Genomic DNA, 23,745 nt, shown 5'->3' on the forward strand with positions numbered 1-23,745 from the left:
TGTCTCTTGCAATAATACTACGTCCGGAGAGTGCCTCCTCACAAGCTGATTCACCATTCCTCTCTTGATCCTGTCTCCCAGGCCCTTCACATTCCAGTTCAGCACCTTTACCCCGGATCCCTTGCTAACGTACGACATTCAACCGAAACACATAACTTCTAACTGTAACAATGTCACCTGATGCATGAAGAGAAAGGAAAATCCCCCCAAAATCAAACAATGCAAATATTGTTACATACAATAGGATCTCAACTCCAAAGCATGTCACCACCCTCCCTGTCCAACCCCCCTCCCTGCACCCCTGCATATGGCAAACGCCCATCCCCAACTTGCAGTGTGCATGTCGCCCAATGCCCCTCTGATTAAGTAACTAAAGGTAGTAACGAGGAGGAAACCAATGCCCTGCCCCTCCCCCCCACCTCTGAAATACCTTCATGTGCCCAGGATTCATTCACAGCCATAATTAAACCCGCCCTGATCAACAAGAAACCGCTGTAGATTTGCCCTGACATTTAAGTCTCTCCAACAATGCTAACAGTTCGTCGTCCTCCAGCTTTACTGTTCGAGTCTTTCTTCCTCCCCACTAAGTCTGCGTTCCTCGGCCCCAACCCCGAGCCGACTGTCGAGCCAGTCCGACGCCACCTCCGGATTATCGAAGAACCAGGCCTTCCCCTCAATTTCCACACGCAGCAGAGACGGATACATCACAGCAAATCGCATTCTCTTATCCCCAAGTTTCTTTTTCACTGGGAGGAAACTTTGCCTTAATTTCTGTACTGTCTGGGTGAAATCCGGGAAGAAGGAGAGCATCGTGTTTTCGTATCGCAGTGGGGTCCCTGTTCGCACGGCCTGCAGGATGGCATCTCGGTCCTGAAAATTAAGCCCTTTGGCGATCATTGGACAAGGGGGGCTCTGGGTCTAGGTCCCCCCCTCCCCCCGGTACTCTGTGAGCCCTTTCAATAGTAAAGAAGTTGCTAAGTCCCTTCGGCTTGAGATGGTTAAGGACAATGTCTTCTACAAACAAATATGGCGTCTTTCCCTCCGATCTATCTGGCACTCCGTGGCTTTTCGAGATGTTTTGAAGGCACGTACCTCTTGCTGCAGCTCCGCCATGTCGTCTATTAGACTAGCAGTCTTAATGTCGAGCGACTTTACCTTCTCGCTGGCCTTAGTGAGATCAGCTCTTATCAAATTCACCTCAATTGTGACTGCGTCTGGCTTGTTGTCCAAGGACTCCATTTTCCCCCCAATGAAGACTGGACTCCGTTTATCGCCGGTCATCGGTCAGTGTTGGTTCAGTGAGGGCATCTTGTGCGGCTCCCCCTGTCGACAGAGTCTTCCTGGGCTCTACCGGAGACCCCTTGGGCATCGCGTAGCGGTCAAGTTTGTTAGATTGCACGTGCTTCGTCCCCTTCGAGGATCTGGACATGGTCTTGTCGGACTCAGGCTTCGTCGCCATCACAGTAATCGCCACTCCCCTGTGTTATGTTACTGGCTTATGCTGGACACCTTGGGTCAGGGATCATCAATGGTCACCTGTAGCGGGAACTACACTTACCCTCCGCAGGTGCCTCTGTCAGCGTGTCCCACTCCAATAAAGATACTCGCCTACAAGGTCACTCTCCGGGAACCGCAACGGTAGCTGGTTGTCGTGGCGACTGCACCTCCCTCCGCCATAGCCGTGTATTACTTAGTAGGAGACGTGAACTATGACTCCAGCCGGACCACATTCACTGGGTATATCTCGTGTCTGTCTCATCAGCACCGCCACAGCGTGCCTGGTCCAAGCGCTACACATCAGCCTTTTCAGCCTGTCACCTCAGCTCGCAGTCACTCCCAGCCGGTTATATATCTCGGCGGTACTGCCGTCCCACTTGGGCACTTCCAGACACCTCACTTGTACATCCCACCTTGATGTGGCCCTTTCTTAAATTGAGAGCTAGATTGTTCACCCAGGGCCCTTCATGAGTAGTGAAAGTTGTAGCTTACATATGGAAATGAATCTGGTGGCTATCAAAATATATCCAAGCTTGCAAACAGGGCATCCTGTGCTAGTACTAAGTAGGCAATATTAACAGTAAACAACACATGGTTCCTCAGTATGTCTTCAGTTAGCATTCATTTCCCTTCTTTGCAAAATGAAAACATTGGCAGCTGCTGCGAGGGCTTCAAAAGATAAGGGGTTATAATTGTTTCCACATTGTTCACTCTGTCTGATGATTGGCCTGGATTCGGAAAGCCTAAAATAGAAAACAGATTAATTAAAATCTTAAATTATGTCATAACAGTAAGAAATCCAATAACACGGCTGACGATTTTCAAGAAAGATGCTTAAAAAGTAGTACATCTTCTGCTCTAGGCAGACAAACTTACAGAGAATCAAATCTAACCTCGGATGGGAAGCACCTGTTCTTGAGGGGGCACTTTTGAATTGGCCATTTGATTGTGGAGAAGTGTGGCTCAGGGGTTAGAGGCAGCAGACCCGGAAGCTGAGATCGGCCGTGGACCAGGGTTCGATTCCCCGCCTCGGCGGGTCTCGGGCTCAAAATTCCACGGACTCGATAATTCTCGCCCCGGTGCCTCCTCGACTCACGGGGTCACACTCTGCGACTCTGGGCAATAGCTTGCTTAATCTCCACTACGGCCCCTCGCGGCGGGATGCCTGGCTTTCACCTTGTGGATACCCTGCCGGGGTATCTCACAGGGGAATACCAGGACGGGTTCCCTAAGCAAGCGCCTTGAGACCCCTGGGTGATTCGTGCGCTATATAAATCGAAATACATTTACATACATACATTTACATTAATTGTGGCGCTACGAAACTGCTGCAAACTATCGTTGACTCTCCGGTGATACTTTGGAAACCAGTGAGTGTATAATATCCTTGTCTGGTATTGGATCAGCCTGGATTTAAATTCCTGAATCCAGTCTTTAACGGTGGGTTTGGCAGCGTCGCTGTGCTTTCAAGGGCTATCTAATACAACTAATAATAGTTGCTTTGTGAAATTCATGCAATTAGCACGAATGAAATAAGGGAGGAGGAGAACTGCTGCAAACATATACACTTGCTGTCTTAAGTGCTGTAAATGATGTCCTTTTAGGGTTGGGTGATTCCCATAGCCTCTGCGCCGTAGCCTCTTTGTCTTTCTTTGACTTGCCAGTCAAGGGAAATTCACCGAAGAAGCAGATAATAAATGAATGTGGAGGGCATATACTATCCATATGGAAAATGTGATTAACATAATCTTAACTAGGTTCAGGAGCCCTGACTAATGTTTGTAGAGATGCTTTGTGAGGGCCATTGCTCAAGCTGTTTCTTTTAACTCTGTCTTGTTGGAAGAGTAATTTAATTCTCGAATAGTAATTGCTAATCTTTCTATATTTCTGATTCTGGTACTACCTTTTTATTGGGTATCTTACTCTTTATCTCAAAATAAACTATCACTACTGTTCTAACAACGTATAAGAAATGTTTTTGGCCAAGTACTTTGAATAGCAGTCTTATGTTTTTTCATTTAAAAAAGTAATCATTAGGGAAGAAAAGGTGCAAGTTGTGATGCACAGGCTACAGCGTGGAAAGACCCTCAGAAGGGTGTGGAGCGAGAGATGCGGTATGTCGTATAGCGGGGCTTATTTAAGGCACACTTTAAAACTGTCCAACAGAGCTTACAATTGTTATTTCTGTTGTATATTTCAGTATGGAAGTGTGTTTGGGTGCTGATAAAGTGCCGATTGAGGCCATAGTAGCCTTATCTTGTGCTAGAAAAGCCAGCGGCTTCCGTGTCATCATCTCCTGGGCTCACCAGAGGGGCATCTCTGCGTTAAATATCAGGGCGTCGCTGTTTCACTTGAGTCTTCAGGTGAAGGCTTGGGTGCTCTGGATCCACCAGAGGGGCATCTCTGCGGTAAATATCAGGGCGTCGCTGTTTCACTTGAGTCTCCAGGTGAAGGCGTGGGTGCTCTGGATCCACCAGAGTGGCATCTCTGCGTTAAATATCAGGGCGTCGCTGTTTCACTTGAGTCTTCAGGTGAAGGCTTGGGTGCTCTGGATCCACCAGAGGGGCATCTCTGCGATAAATATCAGGGCGTCGCTGTTTCACTTGAGTCTTCAGGTGAAGGCGTGGGTGCTCTGGATCCACCAGAGGTGCATCTCTGCTTTAAATATCAGGGCGTCGCTGTTCCACTTCAGTCTCCAGGTGGAGGCGTGGGTGCTCAGGATCCACCTGAGGGGCATCTCTGCGGTAAATATCAGGGCGTCGCTGTTTCACTTGAGTCTCCCTGGTGAAGGAGTGGGTGCTCTGGATCCACCTGAGGGGCATCTCTGCGATAAATATCAGGGCGTCGCTGTTCCACTTCAGTCTCCAGGTGAAGGCGTGGGTGCTCTGGATCCACCAGAGGGGCATCTCTGCGTTAAATATCAGGGGGTCGCAGTTTCACTCGAGTCTCCAGGTGAAGGCTTGGGTGCTCTGGATCCACCAGAGGGGCATCTCTGCGGTAAATATCAGGGCGTCGCTGTTTCACTTGAGTCTCCCTGGTGAAGGCGTGGGTGCTCTGGATCCACCTGAGGGGCATCTCTGCGATAAATATCAGGGCGTCGCTGTTTCACTCGAGTCTCCAGGTGAAGGCGTGGGTGCCTTGGATCCACCAGAGGGGCATCTCTGCGATAAATATCAGGGCATCGCTGTTTCACTCGAGTCTCCAGGTGAAGGTGCGGGTGCCTTGGATCCATCTGAGGGGCATCTCTGCGTTAAATATCAGGGCGTCGCTGTTTCACTCGAGTCTCCAGGTGAAGGCGTGGGTGCCTTGGATCCACCAGAGGGGCATCTCTGCGATAAATATCAGGGCATCGCTGTTTCACTTGAGTCTCCAGGTGAAGGCGTGGGTGCTCTGGATCCACCAGAGGGGCATCTCTGCGTTAAATATCAGGGCGTCGCTGTTCCACTTCAGTCTCCAGGTGAAGGCGTTGGTGCTCTGGATCCACCTGAGGGGCATCTCTGCGTTAAATATCAGGGCGTCGCTGTTTCACTCGAGTCTCCAGGTGAAGGCGTGGGTGCTCTGGATCCACCTGAGGGGCATCTCTGTGTTAAATATCAGGGCGTCGCTGTTTCACTTGAGTCTCCAGGTGAAGGCGTGGGTTCTCTGGATCCACCAGAGGGGCATCTCTGCGTTAAATATCAGGGCGTCGCTGTTTCACTTGAGTCTCCCGGTGAAGGCGTGGGTGCTCTGGATCCACCAGAGGGGCATCTCTGTGATAAATATCAGGGCGTCGCTGTTCCACTTGAGTCTCCCGGTGAAGGCGTGGTGCTCTGGATCCACCTGAGGGGCATCTCTGCGATAAATATCAGGGCGTCGCCGTTTCACTTGAGTCTCCCGGTGCGGGCGTGGGTGCTCTGGATCCACCAGAGGGGCATCTCTGCGATAAATATCAGGGCGTCGCTGTTCCACTTCAGTCTCCAGGTGAAGGCTTGGGTGCTCTGGATCCACCAGAGGTGCATCTCTGCGATAAATATCAGGGCGTCGCAGTTTCACTCGAGTCTCCAGGTGAAGGCTTGGGTGCTCTGGATCCACCAGAGGGGCATCTCTGCGTTAAATATCAGGGCGTCACTGTTTCACTCGAGTCTCCAGGTGAAGGCTTGGGTGCTCTGGATCCACCTGAGGGGCATCTCTGCGATAAATATCAGGGCGTCGCTGTTTCACTTGAGTCTCCAGGTGAAGGCGTGGGTGCTCTGGATCCACCAGAGGGGCATCTCTGCGATAAATATCAGGGCGTCGCTGTTTCACTTGAGTCTCCAGGTGAAGGCTTGGGTGCTCTGGATCCACCAGAGGTGCATCTCTGCGTTAAATATCAGGGCGTCGCAGTTTCACTTGAGTCTCCAGGTGAAGGCGTGGGTGCTCTGAATCCACCTGAGGGGCATCTCTGCGTTAAATATCAGGGCGTCGCTGTTTCACTCGAGTCTCCAGGTGAAGGCGTGGGTGCTCTGGATCCACCTGAGGGGCATCTCGGTGTTAAATATCAGGGCGTCGCTGTTCCACTTGAGTCTCCCGGTGAAGGCGTGGGTGCTCTGGATCCACCTGAGGGGCATCTCTGCGATAAATATCAGGGCGTCGCCGTTTCACTTGAGTCTCCCGGTGCGGGCGTGGGTGCTCTGGATCCACCAGAGGGTCATCTCTGCGATAAATATCAGGGCGTCGCTGTTTCACTTGAGTCTCCCGGTGAAGGCGTGGGTGCTCTGGTTTCACCAGAGATGCATCTCTGCGATAAATATGAGGGCGTCGCTGTTTCACTTGAGTCTCCAGGTGAAGGCGTGGGTGCTCTGGATCCACCAGAGGGGCATCTCTGCGTTAAATATCAGGGCGTCGCAGTTTCACTTGAGTCTCCAGGTGAAGGCGTGGGTGCTCTGGATCCACCAGAGGGGCATCTCTGCGTTAAATATCAGGGCGTCACAGTTTCACTTGAGTCTCCAGGTGAAGGCGTGGGTGCTCTGGATCCACCAGAGGGGCATCTCTGCGTTAAATATCAGGGCGTCGCAGTTTCACTCGAGTCTCCAGGTGAAGGCGTGGGTGCTCTGGATCCATCAGAGGGGCATCTCTGCGTTAAATATCAGGGCGTCGCAGTTTCACTTGAGTCTCCAGGTGAAGGCGTGGGTGCTCTGGATCCATCAGAGGGGCATCTCTGCTTTAAATATCAGGGCGTCGCAGTTTCACTTGAGTCTCCAGGTGAAGGCGTGGGTGCTCTGGATCCACCAGAGGGGCATCTCTGCGATAAATATCAGGGCGTCGCTGTTTCACTCGAGTCTCCAGGTGAAGGCTTGGGTGCTCTGGATCCACCAGAGGTGCATCTCTGCGATAAATATCAGGGCGTCACTGTTTCACTTGAATCTCCAGGTGAAGGCGTGGGTGCTCTGGATCCACCTGAGGGGCATCTCTGCATTAAATATCAGGGCGTCGCTGTTTCACTCGAGTCTCTAGGTGAAGGCGTTGGTGCTCTGGATCCACCAGAGGGGCATCTCTGCGATAAATATCAGGGCGTCGCGGTTTCACTTGAATCTCCAGGTGAAGGCGTGGGTGCTCTGGATCCACCAGAGGTGCATCTCTGCTTTAAATATCAGGGCGTCGCTGTTCCACTTCAGTCTCCAGGTGAAGGCGTGGGTGCTCAGGATCCACCTGAGGGGCATCTCTGCATTAAATATCAGGGCGTCGCCGTTTCACTTGAGTCTCCCGGTGCGGGCGTGGGTGCTCTGGTTTCACCAGAGGTGCATCTCTGCGGTAAATATCAGGGCGTCGCTGTTTCACTTGAGTCTCCAGGTGAAGGCGTGGGTGCTCTGGATCCACCAGAGGGGCATCTCTGCGGTAAATATCAGGGCGTCGCTGTTTCACTTGAGTCTCCAGGTGAAGGCGTGGGTGCTCTGGATCCACCTGAGGGGCATCTCTGCGATAAATATCAGAGCGTCGCTGTTTCACTTCAGTCTCCAGGTGAAGGCGTGGGTGCTCAGGATCCACCAGAGGAGCATCTCTGCGTTAAATATCAGGGCGTCGCTGTTTCACTTGAGTCTTCAGGTGAAGGCGTGGGTGCCTTGGATCCACCAGAGGGGCATCTCTGCGTTAAATATCAGGGGGTCGCTGTTTCACTCGAGTCTCCAGGTGAAGGCGTGGGTGCTCTGGATCCACCAGAGGGGCATCTCTGCGTTAAATATCAGGGGGTCGCTGTTTCACTCGAGTCTCCAGGTGAAGGTGCGGGTGCCTTGGATCCACCAGAGGGGCATCTCTGCGTTAAATATCAGGGCGTCGCAGTTTCACTCGAGTCTCCAGGTGAAGGCTTGGGTGCTCTGGATCCACCAGAGGGGCATCTCTGCGTTAAATATCAGGGCGTCGCAGTTTCACTTGAGTCTCCAGGTGAAGGCGTGGGTGCTCTGGATCCACCAGAGGGGCATCTCTGCGTTAAATATCAGGGCGTCGCTGTTTCACTTGAGTCTTCAGGTGAAGGCTTGGGTGCTCTGGATCCACCAGAGGGGCATCTCTGCGTTAAATATCAGGGCGTCGCTGTTTCACTTGAGTCTTCAGGTGAAGGCGTGGGTGCCTTGGATCCACCAGAGGGGCATCTCTGCGTTAAATATCAGGGCGTCGCTGTTTCACTTGAGTCTCCAGGTGAAGGCGTGGGTGCTCTGGGTCCACCAGAGGGGCATCTCTGCGTTAAATATCAGGGCGTCGCTGTTTCACTTGAGTCTCCAGGTGAAGGCGTGGGTGCTCTGGATCCACCAGAGGGGCATCTCTGCGATAAATATCAGGGCGTCGCTGTTTCACTCGAGTCTCCAGGTGAAGGCGTGGGTGCCTTGGATCCACCAGAGGGGCATCTCTGCGTTAAATATCAGGGCGTCGCTGTTTCACTCGAGTCTCCAGGTGAAGGCGTGGGTGCTCTGGATCCACCAGAGGGGCATCTCTGCGTTAAATATCAGGGCGTCGCTGTTCCACTTCAGTCTCCAGGTGAAGGCTTGGGTGCTCTGCATCAGGCGGGTTCAGGGGGAAGTCAAATAGGTCCGGGCCTCGCTAAGCCCTAGAAGCAGATCTGGCTGGTGAAGGTCCCCGGCGTGCCAGAGACCCTTACCCTCGTCTGGCCATTGGTTGACATGTTTCTGATCAGACTTCTTTCTACCACCTCCCTGGCTTTTGTGAAGAAAAGTATAGATTTTATTAAAGACACAGAATTGAATGTTATGCATTCGTTTTTTGCTTTGAGTTAATGGCAGCCACGATAAAACAAACTACTTTTGTCAGGCACCACCAGGAAAACTACAGTATGATGTCGTAATGAAGCAGCCAATCAGTAGTAACCTGCAGTAATAATAGTCTTGACTGTGAGCAACAAGCCGCCTTTCTTGCAAGAGCAGTTAAGAATAACATAACTTGGGAAAATAACCCTATCCGTCATGCCAGCCTTCGGGAGACAGAAAACATCTTTGACCAAGTCTAGTGTAGGCACGTAAGAAGAAAGTAAGAAAGGAGCGCGGATCCAAGGCGGATCCAAGGCTGATCCCAGGCGGATCCCAGGCTGATCCCAGGCGGATCCCAGGCGGATCCCAGGCGGATCCCAGGCGGATCCCAGGCTGATCCCAGGCGGATCCAAGACTGATCCAAGACTATGGAACGCTTCGGTGGGTTCAGTGGAAAGCGAGAAGACTTTGCCATCAGATCGAACATGTTGGTAGATCGTGGAAGTTTCTTACGTGGAAGGAGTTGATGCAGTTGGCACTATGTAGAGTGAAATGGACGGGTTCGATAAAAGTGGTGGGATAATACTCACCTCCGTGCCTTTCATATAATCTAGACTTTTCTTTACTAAACCTAGGGAAATCCCCACTGTATTACAAGACCTGAGTCTCCTACTTACTATGCTTGTTCAAAGCATAGAAACAACAGTATTTGCCAGATGAGTAACACGTTTACCATAAAAGGTTTTGAAGTGGAATCGTTGGACCAATCTGCCGCTCTGAGAGTGTCCTCCAGGCCAACGCCAGCCCAAAAGGCTTCAGATGCCCTGGCACCCCTGATAGAGAGCATCGAAAATAGTAGTGTCAGTACCCTGCATAATCCGTCTCACCCAGCAAGCTACTGTAGTAGAAGAGACCAGCTTGTGAGGACTCTGAAATTAAATTACTAACTGGACAGAAGAAGATGTTCTTATTTTTTGCTGTTTTACCAAAATAAACTTTAAAAATTTGTCCAACCCAAATTTTAGTCTGAAAAGGAAAGTCTGGTTAATGAAAGACTTTATAATTAGTTTTCGTTCTCATATGAACCCCGAAAACGTACACCCCTAGGAGTCCATTGAACAGAAGGACACCAGAGAGGCGTTTTAGAGACACTAGAAGTAGAAGCATGGTTAACTTAGCTGACAAATACTTCGAAGAAAGGTCAGTGGTGTCATTCCAAGAAGTGAAACATTTTTATATTCACATCCTATAGGGTTATACTTGGATTAAGGAGGTTTAGAAAATCTTACTCCCATCAAAAGACGACAAATCAATGGGTGTTTTCCAACCTGTCTCCTGTCCACACTGACGTTTCTGCTGAAATCTTTGCCCTCTACCTCAGGAGGCAAAGGAGTCACCGAAGCTACAGACCTGGTCACATCTGCTGGAAAGGGATCTGAAACCCTGTCCAGACTGGGGGAGGCAATGTATGCAGAACCCCCCAAGGCTACTGAACCCCTTCAACGCAGCCTTGGCTGCATGCCCACGCGTGTCATTGAATGTTCTCGTGCTCTTCCACACCTCGTGATTGTGATCATTTTATTCTAATTATTCCTGTCATGCTATGTAAACTGAATAAATGAATAACACGTCTTGAAGCACCAATACCAATCAGGGTTCGAATCCTGCGTGCCTGTGAGTGTACTGCACAAAAGCCAGACCCGTTTGCTTTGCCAGTGCTTGTTAGTTTGCGTCATTGAAAGCAGCCGGTGATCTGCCCCCGAGTCTGCTGTGGAGCGCCGCCCCCATCAGTACCCGAGGCACATCGCTGCAGCTCGTTGGTATTCATGTCTGCAGCCTGGGCACCGAGCTGGCAGCAGTCAGAGATGGCACTGTCTGCAGCAGAGCAGTCGCTGCAGCACGGGGGCCCTTGAGCTGAGGCGAGGACAGGGGCCCGCCCAGCTAATGTGAGGTGCACAGACCCTCCTCTGCAGCACAGGGGGCCCTTGAGCCGAGGTGTGGACATGGGCCTCCTCCCGGCTAATGTGAGGTGCACAGACCCTCCTCTGCAGAACAGGGGCCCTTGAGCTGAGCCGAGGTGCACTGACCCTCCTCTGCAGCACAGGGGGCCCTTGAGCCGAGGCGAGGACAGGGGCCTCCTCCCTGCTAATGTGAGGTGCACTGACCTCTCTCTGCAGCACAGGGGGCCCTTGAGCTGAGGCGAGGACAGGGGCCTCCTCCCTGCTAATGTGAGTTGCACGGACCCTCCTCTGCAGCACAGGGGGTCCTTGAGCTGAGGCGAGGACAGGGGCCCCTCCCTGCTAATGTGAGGTGCACAGACCCTCCTCTGCAGAACAGGGGGCCCTTGAGGTGAGGCGAGGACAGGGGCCTCCTCCCTGCTAATGTGAGTTGCACTGACCCTCCTCTGCAGCACAGGGGGCCCTTGAGGTGAGGCGAGGACAGGGGCCTCCTCCCTGCTAATGTGAGTTGCACTGACCCTCCTCTGCAGCACGGGGGCCCTTGAGCTGAGGCGAGGTGCACTGACCCTCCTCTGCAGCACGGGGGCCCTTGAGCTGAGCCGAGGTGCACTGACCCTCCTCTGCAGCACGGGGGGCCTTGAGCTGAGGCGAGGACAGGGGCCCCTCCCTGCTAATGTGAGTTGCACTGACCCTCCTCTGCAGCACAGGGGGCCCTTGAGCTGAGGCGAGGACAGGGGCCTCCTCCCTGCTAATGTGAGTTGCACTGACCCTCCTCTGCAGCACAGGGGGCCCTTGAGCTGAGGCGAGGACAGGGGCCCCCTCCCTGCTAATGTGAGGTGCACTGACCCTCCTCTGCAGCACGGGGGGCCTTGAGCCGAGGCGAGGACAGGGGCCTCCTCCCTGCTAATCTGAGGTGCCATGCCCCCCCCCCCTTGCAGCACAGGGGGCCCTGGAGCTGAGGCGAGGACAGGGGCCTCCTCCCTGCTAATGTGAGGTGCACAGACCCTCCTCTGCAGCACAGGGGGCCCTTGAGCTGAGGCGAGGACAGGGGCCTCCTCCCTGCTAATGTGAGGTGCACAGACCACCCTCTGCAGCACAGGGGGCCCTTGAGCTGAGGTGAGGACAGGGGCCTCCTCCCTGCTAATGTGAGGTGCACTGACCTCTCTCTGCAGCACAGGGGGCCCTTGAGGTGAGGCGAGGACAGGGGCCTCCTCCCTGCTAATGTGAGGTGCACAGACCCTCCTCTGCAGCACAGGGGGCCCTTGAGGTGAGGCGAGGACAGGGGCCCCTCCCTGCTAATGTGAGGTGCACAGACCCTCCTCTGCAGAACAGGGGGCCCTTGAGGTGAGGCGAGGACAGGGGCCTCCTCCCTGCTAATGTGAGTTGCACTGACCCTCCTCTGCAGCACAGGGGGCCCTTGAGCTGAGGCGAGGACAGGGGCCTCCTCCCTGCTAATGTGAGTTGCACTGACCCTCCTCTGCAGCACAGGGGGCCCTTGAGCTGAGGCGAGGTGCACTGACCCTCCTCTGCAGCACGGGGGGCCTTGAGCTGAGGCGAGGACAGGGGCCTCCTCCCTGCTAATGTGAGGTGCACAGACCCTCCTCTGCAGCACAGGGGGCCCTTGAGCTGAGGCGAGGACAGGGGCCCCTCCCTGCTAATGTGAGGTGCACTGACCCTCCTCTGCAGCACGGGGGGCCTTGAGCCGAGGCGAGGACAGGGGCCTCCTCCCTGCTAATGTGAGGTGCACTGACCCTCCTCTGCAGCACAGGGGGCCCTTGAGCTGAGGTGAGGACAGGGGCCCCCTCCCTGCTAATCTGAGGTGCCATGCCCCCCCCCCTTGCAGCACAGGGGGCCCTGGAGCTGAGGCGAGGACAGGGGCCTCCTCCCTGATAATGCGAGGTGCACAGACCCTCCTCTGCAGCACAGGGGGCCCTTGAGCCGAGGTGTGGGCAGGGGCCCCCTCCATGCTAATGTGAGGTGCACAGGCCCTCCTCTGCTGGGGGCCCTTGAGCTGAGGCGAGGACAGGGGCCTCCTCCCTGCTAATGTGAGGTGCACTGACCCTCCTCTGCAGCACAGGGGGCCCTTGAGCTGAGGTGAGGACAGGGGGCCCCTCCCTGCTAATCTGAGGTGCCATGCCCCCCCCCCTTGCAGCACAGGGGGCCCTGGAGCTGAGGCGAGGACAGGGGCCCTCCTCTGCAGCACAGGGGGCCCTTGAGCTGAGGTGAGGACAGGGGCCCCCTCCCTGCTAATGTGAGCACTGACCACCCTCTGCAGCACAGGGGGCCCTTGAGCTGAGGTGAGGACAGGGGCCCCCTCCCTGCTAATGTGAGCACTGACCACCCTCTGCAGCACAGGGGGCCCTTGAGCAGAGGTGAGGACAGGGGCCCCTCCCTGCTAATGTGAGGTGCACAGACCCTCCTCTGCAGCACAGGGGCCCTTGAGCTGAGGTGAGGACAGGGGCCCCTCCATGCTAATGTGAGGTGCACTGACCCTCCTCTGCAGCACAGGGGGTCCTGGAGCTGAGGCGAAGACAGGGGCCTCCTCCCTGCTAATGTGAGGTGCACAGACCCTCCTCTGCAGCACAGGGGGTCCTGGAGCTGAGGCGAAGACAGGGGCCCGCCCCCTCCTCCCTGCTAATGTGAGGTGCACAGACCCTCCTCTGCAGCACGGGGGGCCCTTGAGCTGAGCCGAGGTGCACTGACCCTCCTCTGCAGCACGGGGGCTTTTGAGCTGAGGCGAGGACAGGGGCCTCCTCCCTGCTAATGCGAGGTGCACAGACCCTCCTCTGCAGCACGGGGGCCCTTGAGCTGAGGCGAGGACAGGGGCCTCCTCCCGGCTAATGTGAGGTGCACAGACCATCCTCTGCAGCACAGGGGGCCCTTGAGGTTAGGTGAGGACAGGACAGGGGCCTCCTCCCTGCTAATGTGAGGTGCACAGACCACCCTCTGCAGAACAGGGGGCCCTTGAGCTGAGGCGAGGACAGGGGCCCCTCCCTGCTAATGTGAGGTGCACAGACCCTCCTCTGCAGAACAGGGGGCCCTTGAGCTGAGGCGAGGACAGGGGCCCCTCCCTGCTAATGTGAGGTGCACTGACCTCTCTGCAGCACAGGGGCCCTTGAGCCGAGGTGAGGACAGGGGCCCCCTCCCTGCTAATGTGAGGTGCACAGACCCTCCTCTGCAGCATGGGGGGCCCTTGAGCTGAGGTGAGGACAGGGGCCCCTCCATGCTAATGTGAGGTGCACAGACCTCTCTCTGCAGCACAGGGGGCCCTTGAGCTGAGGTGAGGACAGGGGCCTCCTCCCTGCTAATGTGAGGTGCACAGACCTCTCTCTGCAGCACAGGGGGCCCTTGAGCTGAGGTGTGGACAGGGGCCCCTCCCTGCTAATGTGAGGTGCACAGACCTCTCTCTGCAGCACAGGGGGCCCTTGAGCTGAGGTGTGGACAGGGGCCAGCTGGGTGTTCATCTGTGGTCTCGGATGTCTGACAGCCGAGGTCAGGTCCATAGTGAGGGTTTCTGGAGCTGTGAGGGTCAGACATGGCGCTGGGTGTACGTCACTGCATAGACCCTCGCGGGAGGTGAACTGTGTCTGCAGACAGAGGTCTTGTCGAGGGTTCGGATTAAAAGCCGAGGTCAGGTCCTCTATGAGGGGTCCTGTACAATGAGGGAGCAGACATCCCCGCATAGACCCCTGGCGGGGGGGGGGGGGGGGTCTAGTTGTGTCTGCAGACTGGGGTCTTGCCGAGTGTTCATCGGTGGTCTCGGATGTCTGACAGACATCGCCAGCACCCTCCGCTCGGGAGGCTCGGGGCCAGGCCCGGCTGCCTGCCTCGTCCCTGTCACGGTTGTCTTGTATAATGATAGCGCGCCCCTTGTTTCAGACAGGCTTCTAACCGCTGTTTTTTCTTACTTTTTGCAGGATCAGTTTGACAACCTCGAGAAGCACACGCAGTGGGGCATCGAAGTGCTCGAGAAGTACATCAAGTTCGTGAAGGAGCGGGCAGAGATCGAGATCAGCTATGCCAAGCAGCTCCGGTAAGCCCCCCCCCCCCCCCGACCCCCGTGTAAGGGATTCCGTGGCTGGGATAGGGTGACCAACCGTCCGTAAATTTCACGGACAGTCCGTAATTTCGGCCGTCTGTCCGTTGTCCGTGAAGGATTCTTTAACGGACGCTATTTGTCCGTAATTTTAACCCCGGGCACCGGTCGCGCCACCCTGAAGCCTGCACAGCTTCCACCCACCTCCCTTCTTGACTCCGATGCAAAGCTCAGATACCCTGCAGCCCCTGCAGCGTTGGAGAGGCGCAGCGGGATGGCAGCCCTGACACCTCCAGCCCTTGATGAGCTGTTAAGAGGTGCTTGAAGGGGACGGAGAGGGAGGGGCGGCAGCTTCAGGAGCAGGGACATCTATTCAGATGCAAACAGCCCTGAATGCATCATGTCTCTGCTATTTAGGAGGGCTTCACACATTCCATTTCTGCCCAGGGCCCCAAAAATACTAGAACCGGCTCTTATTACACTGTGCAGCACAGGTTCGCTTCACAGAGCTTAAATACTGTCACTAAATTTTAAACAAACCTGGGTTCTTCTAACATGCAGTCTTAATGTAATCAAATTAAGAAATGGCACAATCACACCCACAGTGATTAACAAAGTGTTGGACTTTGGCCCTTAGGGCAGGTTCACCCCTAGACTTTTTGCTTGAAATGGTGACCTGGAGATGGTGATTTTTGGATTCTGCGCACTTTCACTGTGTCCCAGTGGAAAGTGCGTGCGCACTCTGAGTGCATGTGCTGAGCTAGGCCTGCCCGCCCATAGGAATGCATGGGGAATGTATGTGTCCCTGGTAGTTCCTGATGCGTGGGGTGTACAGGCTTGAGTCTGGTATGTGTGAACTCGTGTGAGTGAATGCTGCGCAACGGTGTATGCAGCATGTATGTGTCTAGTAGCGAAGCGCCATTTCTAGACATGGCTGTACGTGTGCTGTGAGGGTGCTGGCGTGTGATTGGCTGGAGCTGGCTGGCATGCCAGGCTCCAGGAAGTCTGGATGGGTCTGCCCGGTGGTGAGTGGGAGATTAGCATGAGTGATGTGTGGGAGGAGTGTACCTGTGTCCTGGATGGGCTGGGTTTTCCCCACACAATGCTGGCTCCGCCCCCCTGTGGTGTGTCTAATGACCCAAGCCCTGCCAGTGAATAGAGAGGGTGGTTGAGGTAAACAGAGTACTCAAGAACCAGCTGCGACTGGTTCCGCCCCCACTCTGCACCCTTGAACAAAGGAATGCACTGTATAAAAATGGGGCTGTGTCCCCACAGATGTTGTTCTCTTCCAGGATCCTGAGGGGGCTGTTGCTGCTGCTGGGCCAGAGGACCGCCACTTGGGCTGTCTCCCTGCCTGGAGACCCAGTGAGCTGGCTCTGGGCCCAGCCTTGCCCCTCTGCCTACTTCCCTGAACTTTGCTGGACTTTGCTTCTGTTAAGCGCCTGGGAGCGCTTTACTTGGGGCCCTAGCGCTTGAAAGCGCTTTCTTTTGGTCCTAGCGCTGAGGGAGCGCTTTATTGGCCTCTAGCGCTGTGAGAGCGCTTTATTTGGAATTGTAGCGCTTGGGAGCGCTGTGATTGCCCCCTGGCGCTTGGGAGCGCCTTAACGACCTTGTAAAGCGAGTGCCCACCTCGCTGGTTTTGAATAATCGAGCGCGTGCCCACCGCGCTTTATGGTAATTAAGGCCGGTGCCCACCCGGCATTGCCCCTCGAGATTCACCGCCGCAGCCCGGGGTGTTTAAAAACATTGCCGGGCCGCTGCCAAGTGCGACCCGGAAGTGTTCTCGCCGGCCGGCCAATCGGAGAGCGGGCCGACCGGAAGTCCCGCCCCCGCAGCCGCGACCCGGAAGTCAGGCAGGCCGGGGGCAGGAGAGAGGCAGGCGGAAGCTGCTGCCTGCCGGAGCCCCGGGGAGAAGAAGAGCCGCCGGGCAGAGGAGACGCGCTACTCCCCAGACCGAGGGAGCATCTGCAGAAGCCGGTGAGTGACTGCTCAGGGAGAGGGGGGCGTCGGGGCACATTGACGGTGCCCGCCCCTCCCCTCCAGTGCGAGGCTCACGGCGCCCCATTTGTGCAGAGCCCAGAGAGGCTCCCGCCCACATCTTCTTTCGAGCCTGCGAGGCTCCACCGGCAAAGGGGGCATTGGTGTCTTTAGAGTCCCCCGAGCGGGACTCCAACGAGTGGGGCATATATTGCTTTAGAGCCCACGAGGCTCCATCCCCGCAATTTGTTGCAGAGCCCAGAGAGAGGCTCGGTGCCAGTTCTTTTTGCTTCGAGCCCAGAGAGGCTCAGGGGGTCATCCTGTCTGCTCAGAGCCACGAAGGCTCGTGGGGGCATCAGTTGTTTTGAAGAGCCCAGAGAGGCTCTTGAGTCCCACATTGTTGTATTAAGGAGCCCAGAGAGGCTCAGGGGCAGCCCATTTGTTCTTAGAGCCCAGTGAGGCTCTGGAGGGCCACATTTATTTCTTCGGGCCCGGAGAGAGGCTCCAGGCGCCAAAGTGGTTGTGAAGGGCCCAGAGAGGCTCTTGAGCCCCCACTGTTGTTCTTGAGCCCTGGCAGGCTCAAACATTGTTGCACCAGTTGCCCAGCACTTTGTGGGCAACTGCTACGTTTAGGACCCTGACACTTTGGACACAGGGCGTCCTAGCCCCAACAAGGCCAGAGGGCCTAGGGACAGTCACAGGTGGTGACTTACGTGAGTTTGGCGCAATTGTTATTGTTCTATGCACCTCTGAATGTATTGTTTATGCGTCATGTGCCCTTACACCTCTGAATGAATGTCATGCATTGCATCATGTGTTTTCCCCTTACACCCCTACAGGTATTGTGATACATAGGTGGTTGTTTTCTCCCTAGTACAGGTGGTGCTAGTGAGATCCTGGTTACCAGTAATTACTGGTTGTGCGCTCTATTGTTATATTTTGTGCTATATTCTATGTACTAAGTGCTATCTCTGACAGTGCTACTTCTGATTCCTGACAGTGGTCCAGGTGGCCCTGTCTTGTAAATAATCCCTTGTAAATTCTGCCCGTGCCTCTGGCACATTGTAAAGTGTGTGTTTTATCTTATGTGTTTTGGTGTAATACAAAGGCTATTTTTATATAACCTTGTGTGGAGTTTCCTTTGTGGTGGGCCTTTGGTTGTTGTTGCTGGGGTGCGTGCGCAAATACTTAGCCTACATCGCCTCCAGGTTTAGCCTTGCTGCTCGCGCCACGTTACCTAGAGGGTGAGTAGGGGTTATCTTGGCGTGTAACTCCCTTGCCCTGACTTGGGTGTGGTGGTCTCTGACTGACTTTGGCGAAAGCCCTGGTCGGCCGGGGATCCCATTTCCAACATTGGCGGCAAGCGGCGGGATAAGGATTTGTGTTTGCGTTGTACCTTAGTAGTAACTGGCCATACCACAAAACTCTGCATTTTAGATGACCACATTTTAAGGGGATTGTTTTTTTTGGAAGTTTCATATTTTCTTCTCCTGAAGGTAGCATTGTGCAATTGTGTCCAGTGCATTTGTTCCCCTGCCCCGCGCCCAGAGTCTGGTACCTGTGTCACTTGTGGTCAGGTTGAGAAGTCAGGGGTGGTAGAAACTGCCTTACTAGTCCGAGGGGGGGGTTGTGTGTGGATGAATGGTGTGTGGCACTAGGCAAGTGAGTGTGAGTTCTCTGGGGTAGAGAGCTTGCTGAATACCTTGTGAATTGTGTACTCCTGTGTTAGCTCAGACCCCTAGGTTCCCTGTGTGATCTCTTCACTAGAACGTCCGCCAGAATGGAGCCTGCTTTTGATTTCTGTGTTCTGTTTAGATACAGTATGGGAGAGTTGGTAAGGTTCTGTGAAGAGAGAGACATAGGGGTGGATGAGTTAGACACTCAGTCCGAACTTAGGAGCAGCCTGATCCTATGGCAAAAGTGTCAGTGGGACCTTGAGCGCAGTGAGGAAAGGGCCCGGGCTTCACACCAGGAGGGTGGTGGGTCTGTGGGGAGCCCTGAAGATTCAGAAGAGGAGGAAGAAAATGATAGCACAGGGACGCCAGCAGATAGTGAGGACCCCATAGATAGGGAGTCCCTTGCTGGGTCCAGCATAGGAGGCAGCGCCTCATCCCTTTCCCTGTCCCCAGAGGAGCTGGAAGATAGGAGGAGAGAAAGGGAGCACCAGCTGGCTTTAGAGAGGCTCAGGTTGGAGCATGCCCAGGCTATGGCACAGCTGGGCATTAGAAAGCAACAGCTAGAGACCGAGAGGGTCTTAGCGCAGGAAAGGATAGAGGAGGCTGAGAGGGCCTCCACCAGAGGCGAAGTAGCTCTGGAGGGTAGACTATCCCCTGCGCGCAGTGTTGAGTTTCTGGATCCCCCAGGGAGGGTTGGGTCCAGTGGTGGCAGCTATTTAGATTCCAGTGTAGGAAATCCCAGTCCCAGTTCCCCCAGTCTGGTACCTGTTTCCCAAGAGGAGGAGTATAGGTTGAAATTCAGGGGCAGTAGGAAGCTGCCTCACCAGTCGTGGGAGAAGTTTGAGGATGAATGTTGTGGAGCACTGTGGGCTTGGGTAGAGGTTCACACTGACTCTGATTTTGAAGTCTTGTTTGATCTTATAGTCAAAGAGCAGGTGCTCAGTGGTTGTTCGCCAGAGTTGCGCCAACACCTGTTGCAAGTTGGATTTACTGATACAGAGTTACTGGCAAGGGAAGCCGACCGCTGGGAAAGGGCCAGAGGTTCTCTAGAGTCATTGGTGAGTGACTCCAAAAGTAGTGGTTCAGGGATCTTCCAGCCCAGCGTGGTGGAGGAGGCTCAGTGTAGCCCAGCTAGGTCCCAGGATAGCGAGGAGGGTGTAGGGGCTCACTGCCTGGCTCAGTGGAGCAGGAGTGAGGGGGAGACCAAGGTTCCCCAGACGCCCGAAGCCCTGCCTCAGGACTTGGATGGTTTCTTGAGGGAACACCAGGTTGGGGACCTAGGCTGTCCTGTTAGTCCACTTGAGGAGGATCTCCTAGTGAGTAGAGGACCTGGAGTGTCTGTAACCAGAGCTCCTGTGGTTCTAGAGTCTGGCAGTACCGCTCCGGTAGGGAGGGTACAGGAGTCCAGAGTGAGGAGTGATTGGGGGAGTTCCCCAGTGGAAGGACCAGTGGGTCAGGGACTACCCAGTTGGGCTAGGTTCCCGTGTAGTGACCATGGTGACACCACTTCTGGTCTGGGGGATCGTCACGCACTGTCAGGTGGACAGAGGGCGGGAGATCTGCGCCAGACAGACAGTCACGCAACAGATGTGACATTTGTTAGCCTCAGGGGGATTGCGAGTGAATCCCCAGAAGTCCTGGAGTGCCAGGCAATTGTTCCACCGAAGGTTCTAGACCAGAGGTTGGGAGGCCAGGTTCAGGATCAGCCTGACCTGAAGGGTAGGACGACTGTAACCAGTGTCCTGACCGGTTCTTCTTCCAGAGGAACTTCTCCAGGTGGGAGAGGGCAGACCTCTGGAAGGGGGTGCAGAGGGTGGGAGAGCCCACCTCTGACCCCGGTGCAACCTGAGTGGATAAGTCCTGGGTTGGAATGGCGTTCTAGGGGTACCCCTCGCAGAGGGAGGAGGAACCCTAGGAGAAGAGGTAGGGGGAGGAGAGCCTTCCCCGAGACTCCTGGTCTGCCTGAGGTTGTAGGCCCTCGGCTGGAGTACCAGTGGCAGTCTAGTCCTGTCTTGCAGACAGGAAGAGTGGAAAATGGCTCCTATGTGCCAGGGGTTACTACCCCCCGCTCTGCGAATTGGCATGGACCCGTGGCACCTGGGTGGCCCAGGGCCTGGTCCTGGCCGCGGACAACTTGGGAGTACCAGTGGGGTAGCCCAGTTGGTCCAGACAGTGTGTTGAGAAGGAATCCCATGGGTTCACCGTGGCATAGAACAGGAGGGTGTCCCTGCAGTTGCGGGCCCGCGTCCGTGTTCTATCGCCCCAAGCAGGGAAGTCCATCACGGTGGTGATTGGTCTCCCCTGCGTTTTGGCTGGAAGGGGGTTATGTTGGACTTTGGCCCTTAGGGCAGGTTCACCCCTAGACTTTTTGCTTGAAATGGTGACCTGGAGATGGTGATTTTTGGATTCTGCGCACTTTCACTGTGTCCCAGTGGAAAGTGCGTGCGCACTCTGAGTGCATGTGCTGAGCTAGGCCTGCCCGCCCATAGGAATGCATGGGGAATGTATGTGTCCCTGGTAGTTCCTGATGCGTGGGGTGTACAGGCTTGAGTCTGGTATGTGTGAACTCGTGTGAGTGAATGCTGCGCAACGGTGTATGCAGCATGTATGTGTCTAGTAGCGAAGCGCCATTTCTAGACATGGCTGTACGTGTGCTGTGAGGGTGCTGGCGTGTGATTGGCTGGAGCTGGCTGGCATGCCAGGCTCCAGGAAGTCTGGATGGGTCTGCCCGGTGGTGAGTGGGAGATTAGCATGAGTGATGTGTGGGAGGAGTGTACCTGTGTCCTGGATGGGCTGGGTTTTCCCCACACAATGCTGGCTCCGCCCCCCTGTGGTGTGTCTAATGACCCAAGCCCTGCCAGTGAATAGAGAGGGTGGTTGAGGTAAACAGAGTACTCAAGAACCAGCTGCGACTGGTTCCGCCCCCACTCTGCACCCTTGAACAAAGGAATGCACTGTATAAAAATGGGGCTGTGTCCCCACAGATGTTGTTCTCTTCCAGGATCCTGAGGGGGCTGTTGCTGCTGCTGGGCCAGAGGACCGCCACTTGGGCTGTCTCCCTGCCTGGAGACCCAGTGAGCTGGCTCTGGGCCCAGCCTTGCCCCTCTGCCTACTTCCCTGAACTTTGCTGGACTTTGCTTCTGTTAAGCGCCTGGGAGCGCTTTACTTGGGGCCCTAGCGCTTGAAAGCGCTTTCTTTTGGTCCTAGCGCTGAGGGAGCGCTTTATTGGCCTCTAGCGCTGTGAGAGCGCTTTATTTGGAATTGTAGCGCTTGGGAGCGCTGTGATTGCCCCCTGGCGCTTGGGAGCGCCTTAACGACCTTGTAAAGCGAGTGCCCACCTCGCTGGTTTTGAATAATCGAGCGCGTGCCCACCGCGCTTTATGGTAATTAAGGCCGGTGCCCACCCGGCATTGCCCCTCGAGATTCACCGCCGCAGCCCGGGGTGTTTAAAAACATTGCCGGGCCGCTGCCAAGTGCGACCCGGAAGTGTTCTCGCCGGCCGGCCAATCGGAGAGCGGGCCGACCGGAAGTCCCGCCCCCGCAGCCGCGACCCGGAAGTCAGGCAGGCCGGGGGCAGGAGAGAGGCAGGCGGAAGCTGCTGCCTGCCGGAGCCCCGGGGAGAAGAAGAGCCGCCGGGCAGAGGAGACGCGCTACTCCCCAGACCGAGGGAGCATCTGCAGAAGCCGGTGAGTGACTGCTCAGGGAGAGGGGGGCGTCGGGGCACATTGACGGTGCCCGCCCCTCCCCTCCAGTGCGAGGCTCACGGCGCCCCATTTGTGCAGAGCCCAGAGAGGCTCCCGCCCACATCTTCTTTCGAGCCTGCGAGGCTCCACCGGCAAAGGGGGCATTGGTGTCTTTAGAGTCCCCCGAGCGGGACTCCAACGAGTGGGGCATATATTGCTTTAGAGCCCACGAGGCTCCATCCCCGCAATTTGTTGCAGAGCCCAGAGAGAGGCTCGGTGCCAGTTCTTTTTGCTTCGAGCCCAGAGAGGCTCAGGGGGTCATCCTGTCTGCTCAGAGCCACGAAGGCTCGTGGGGGCATCAGTTGTTTTGAAGAGCCCAGAGAGGCTCTTGAGTCCCACATTGTTGTATTAAGGAGCCCAGAGAGGCTCAGGGGCAGCCCATTTGTTCTTAGAGCCCAGTGAGGCTCTGGAGGGCCACATTTATTTCTTCGGGCCCGGAGAGAGGCTCCAGGCGCCAAAGTGGTTGTGAAGGGCCCAGAGAGGCTCTTGAGCCCCCACTGTTGTTCTTGAGCCCTGGCAGGCTCAAACATTGTTGCACCAGTTGCCCAGCACTTTGTGGGCAACTGCTACGTTTAGGACCCTGACACTTTGGACACAGGGCGTCCTAGCCCCAACAAGGCCAGAGGGCCTAGGGACAGTCACAGGTGGTGACTTACGTGAGTTTGGCGCAATTGTTATTGTTCTATGCACCTCTGAATGTATTGTTTATGCGTCATGTGCCCTTACACCTCTGAATGAATGTCATGCATTGCATCATGTGTTTTCCCCTTACACCCCTACAGGTATTGTGATACATAGGTGGTTGTTTTCTCCCTAGTACAGGTGGTGCTAGTGAGATCCTGGTTACCAGTAATTACTGGTTGTGCGCTCTATTGTTATATTTTGTGCTATATTCTATGTACTAAGTGCTATCTCTGACAGTGCTACTTCTGATTCCTGACAGTGGTCCAGGTGGCCCTGTCTTGTAAATAATCCCTTGTAAATTCTGCCCGTGCCTCTGGCACATTGTAAAGTGTGTGTTTTATCTTATGTGTTTTGGTGTAATACAAAGGCTATTTTTATATAACCTTGTGTGGAGTTTCCTTTGTGGTGGGCCTTTGGTTGTTGTTGCTGGGGTGCGTGCGCAAATACTTAGCCTACATCGCCTCCAGGTTTAGCCTTGCTGCTCGCGCCACGTTACCTAGAGGGTGAGTAGGGGTTATCTTGGCGTGTAACTCCCTTGCCCTGACTTGGGTGTGGTGGTCTCTGACTGACTTTGGCGAAAGCCCTGGTCGGCCGGGGATCCCATTTCCAACACAAAGTATAGAAGACAATCAGTTAAATCAGTTCTCTTGGAGCATCTCCTGTAAGTACTGTATATCACAGTGGGGGATGGCAAAACTAACATTTTGGAAAGAGCCTGTCTTCTCGTTGTCTTGTCCAGGAAGGGGTGAGGAGCCCTACCCGACCCTGGAAAAGGCCAAGACTATACTAGAATACTGCATGCCCACCCCTGTGCCCACTCTGGAGGATCCTGTTCCCCCTCCTGTGATGGCTCCTGCCCCCCACCCCCCAGTGATGCCTCCCCCCCCCCCCCCCCCAGTGATGGCTCCTGTAACCCCCCACCCCCGTCCTGTGATGGCTCCTGTTCCCCCCCACCTGTCCCTC

At 55.2% G+C, this 23,745-nt stretch overlaps 1 protein-coding gene across 16 annotated transcripts in view; it reads left to right on the top strand.

Moving 5' to 3' along the window:
• The window catches only part of FNBP1 (formin binding protein 1), an 878,539-nt gene that overhangs the window by 189,992 nt on the left and 664,802 nt on the right, over positions 1 to 23,745 (top strand). For all 16 annotated transcript variants that reach the window (XM_078646220.1, XM_078646221.1, XM_078646222.1 and 13 more), the window contains exon 2: positions 14,584 to 14,699. In XM_078646220.1, the coding sequence (XP_078502346.1) occupies positions 14,584 to 14,699 (116 nt within the window). The remainder of the gene's footprint in view (positions 1 to 14,583; positions 14,700 to 23,745) is intronic.

Source organism: Lissotriton helveticus, chromosome 5_1 (genome assembly GCF_964261635.1).
Source record: "Lissotriton helveticus chromosome 5_1, aLisHel1.1, whole genome shotgun sequence".
In the NCBI taxonomy this organism is placed as follows: Eukaryota; Metazoa; Chordata; class Amphibia; order Caudata; family Salamandridae; genus Lissotriton; species Lissotriton helveticus.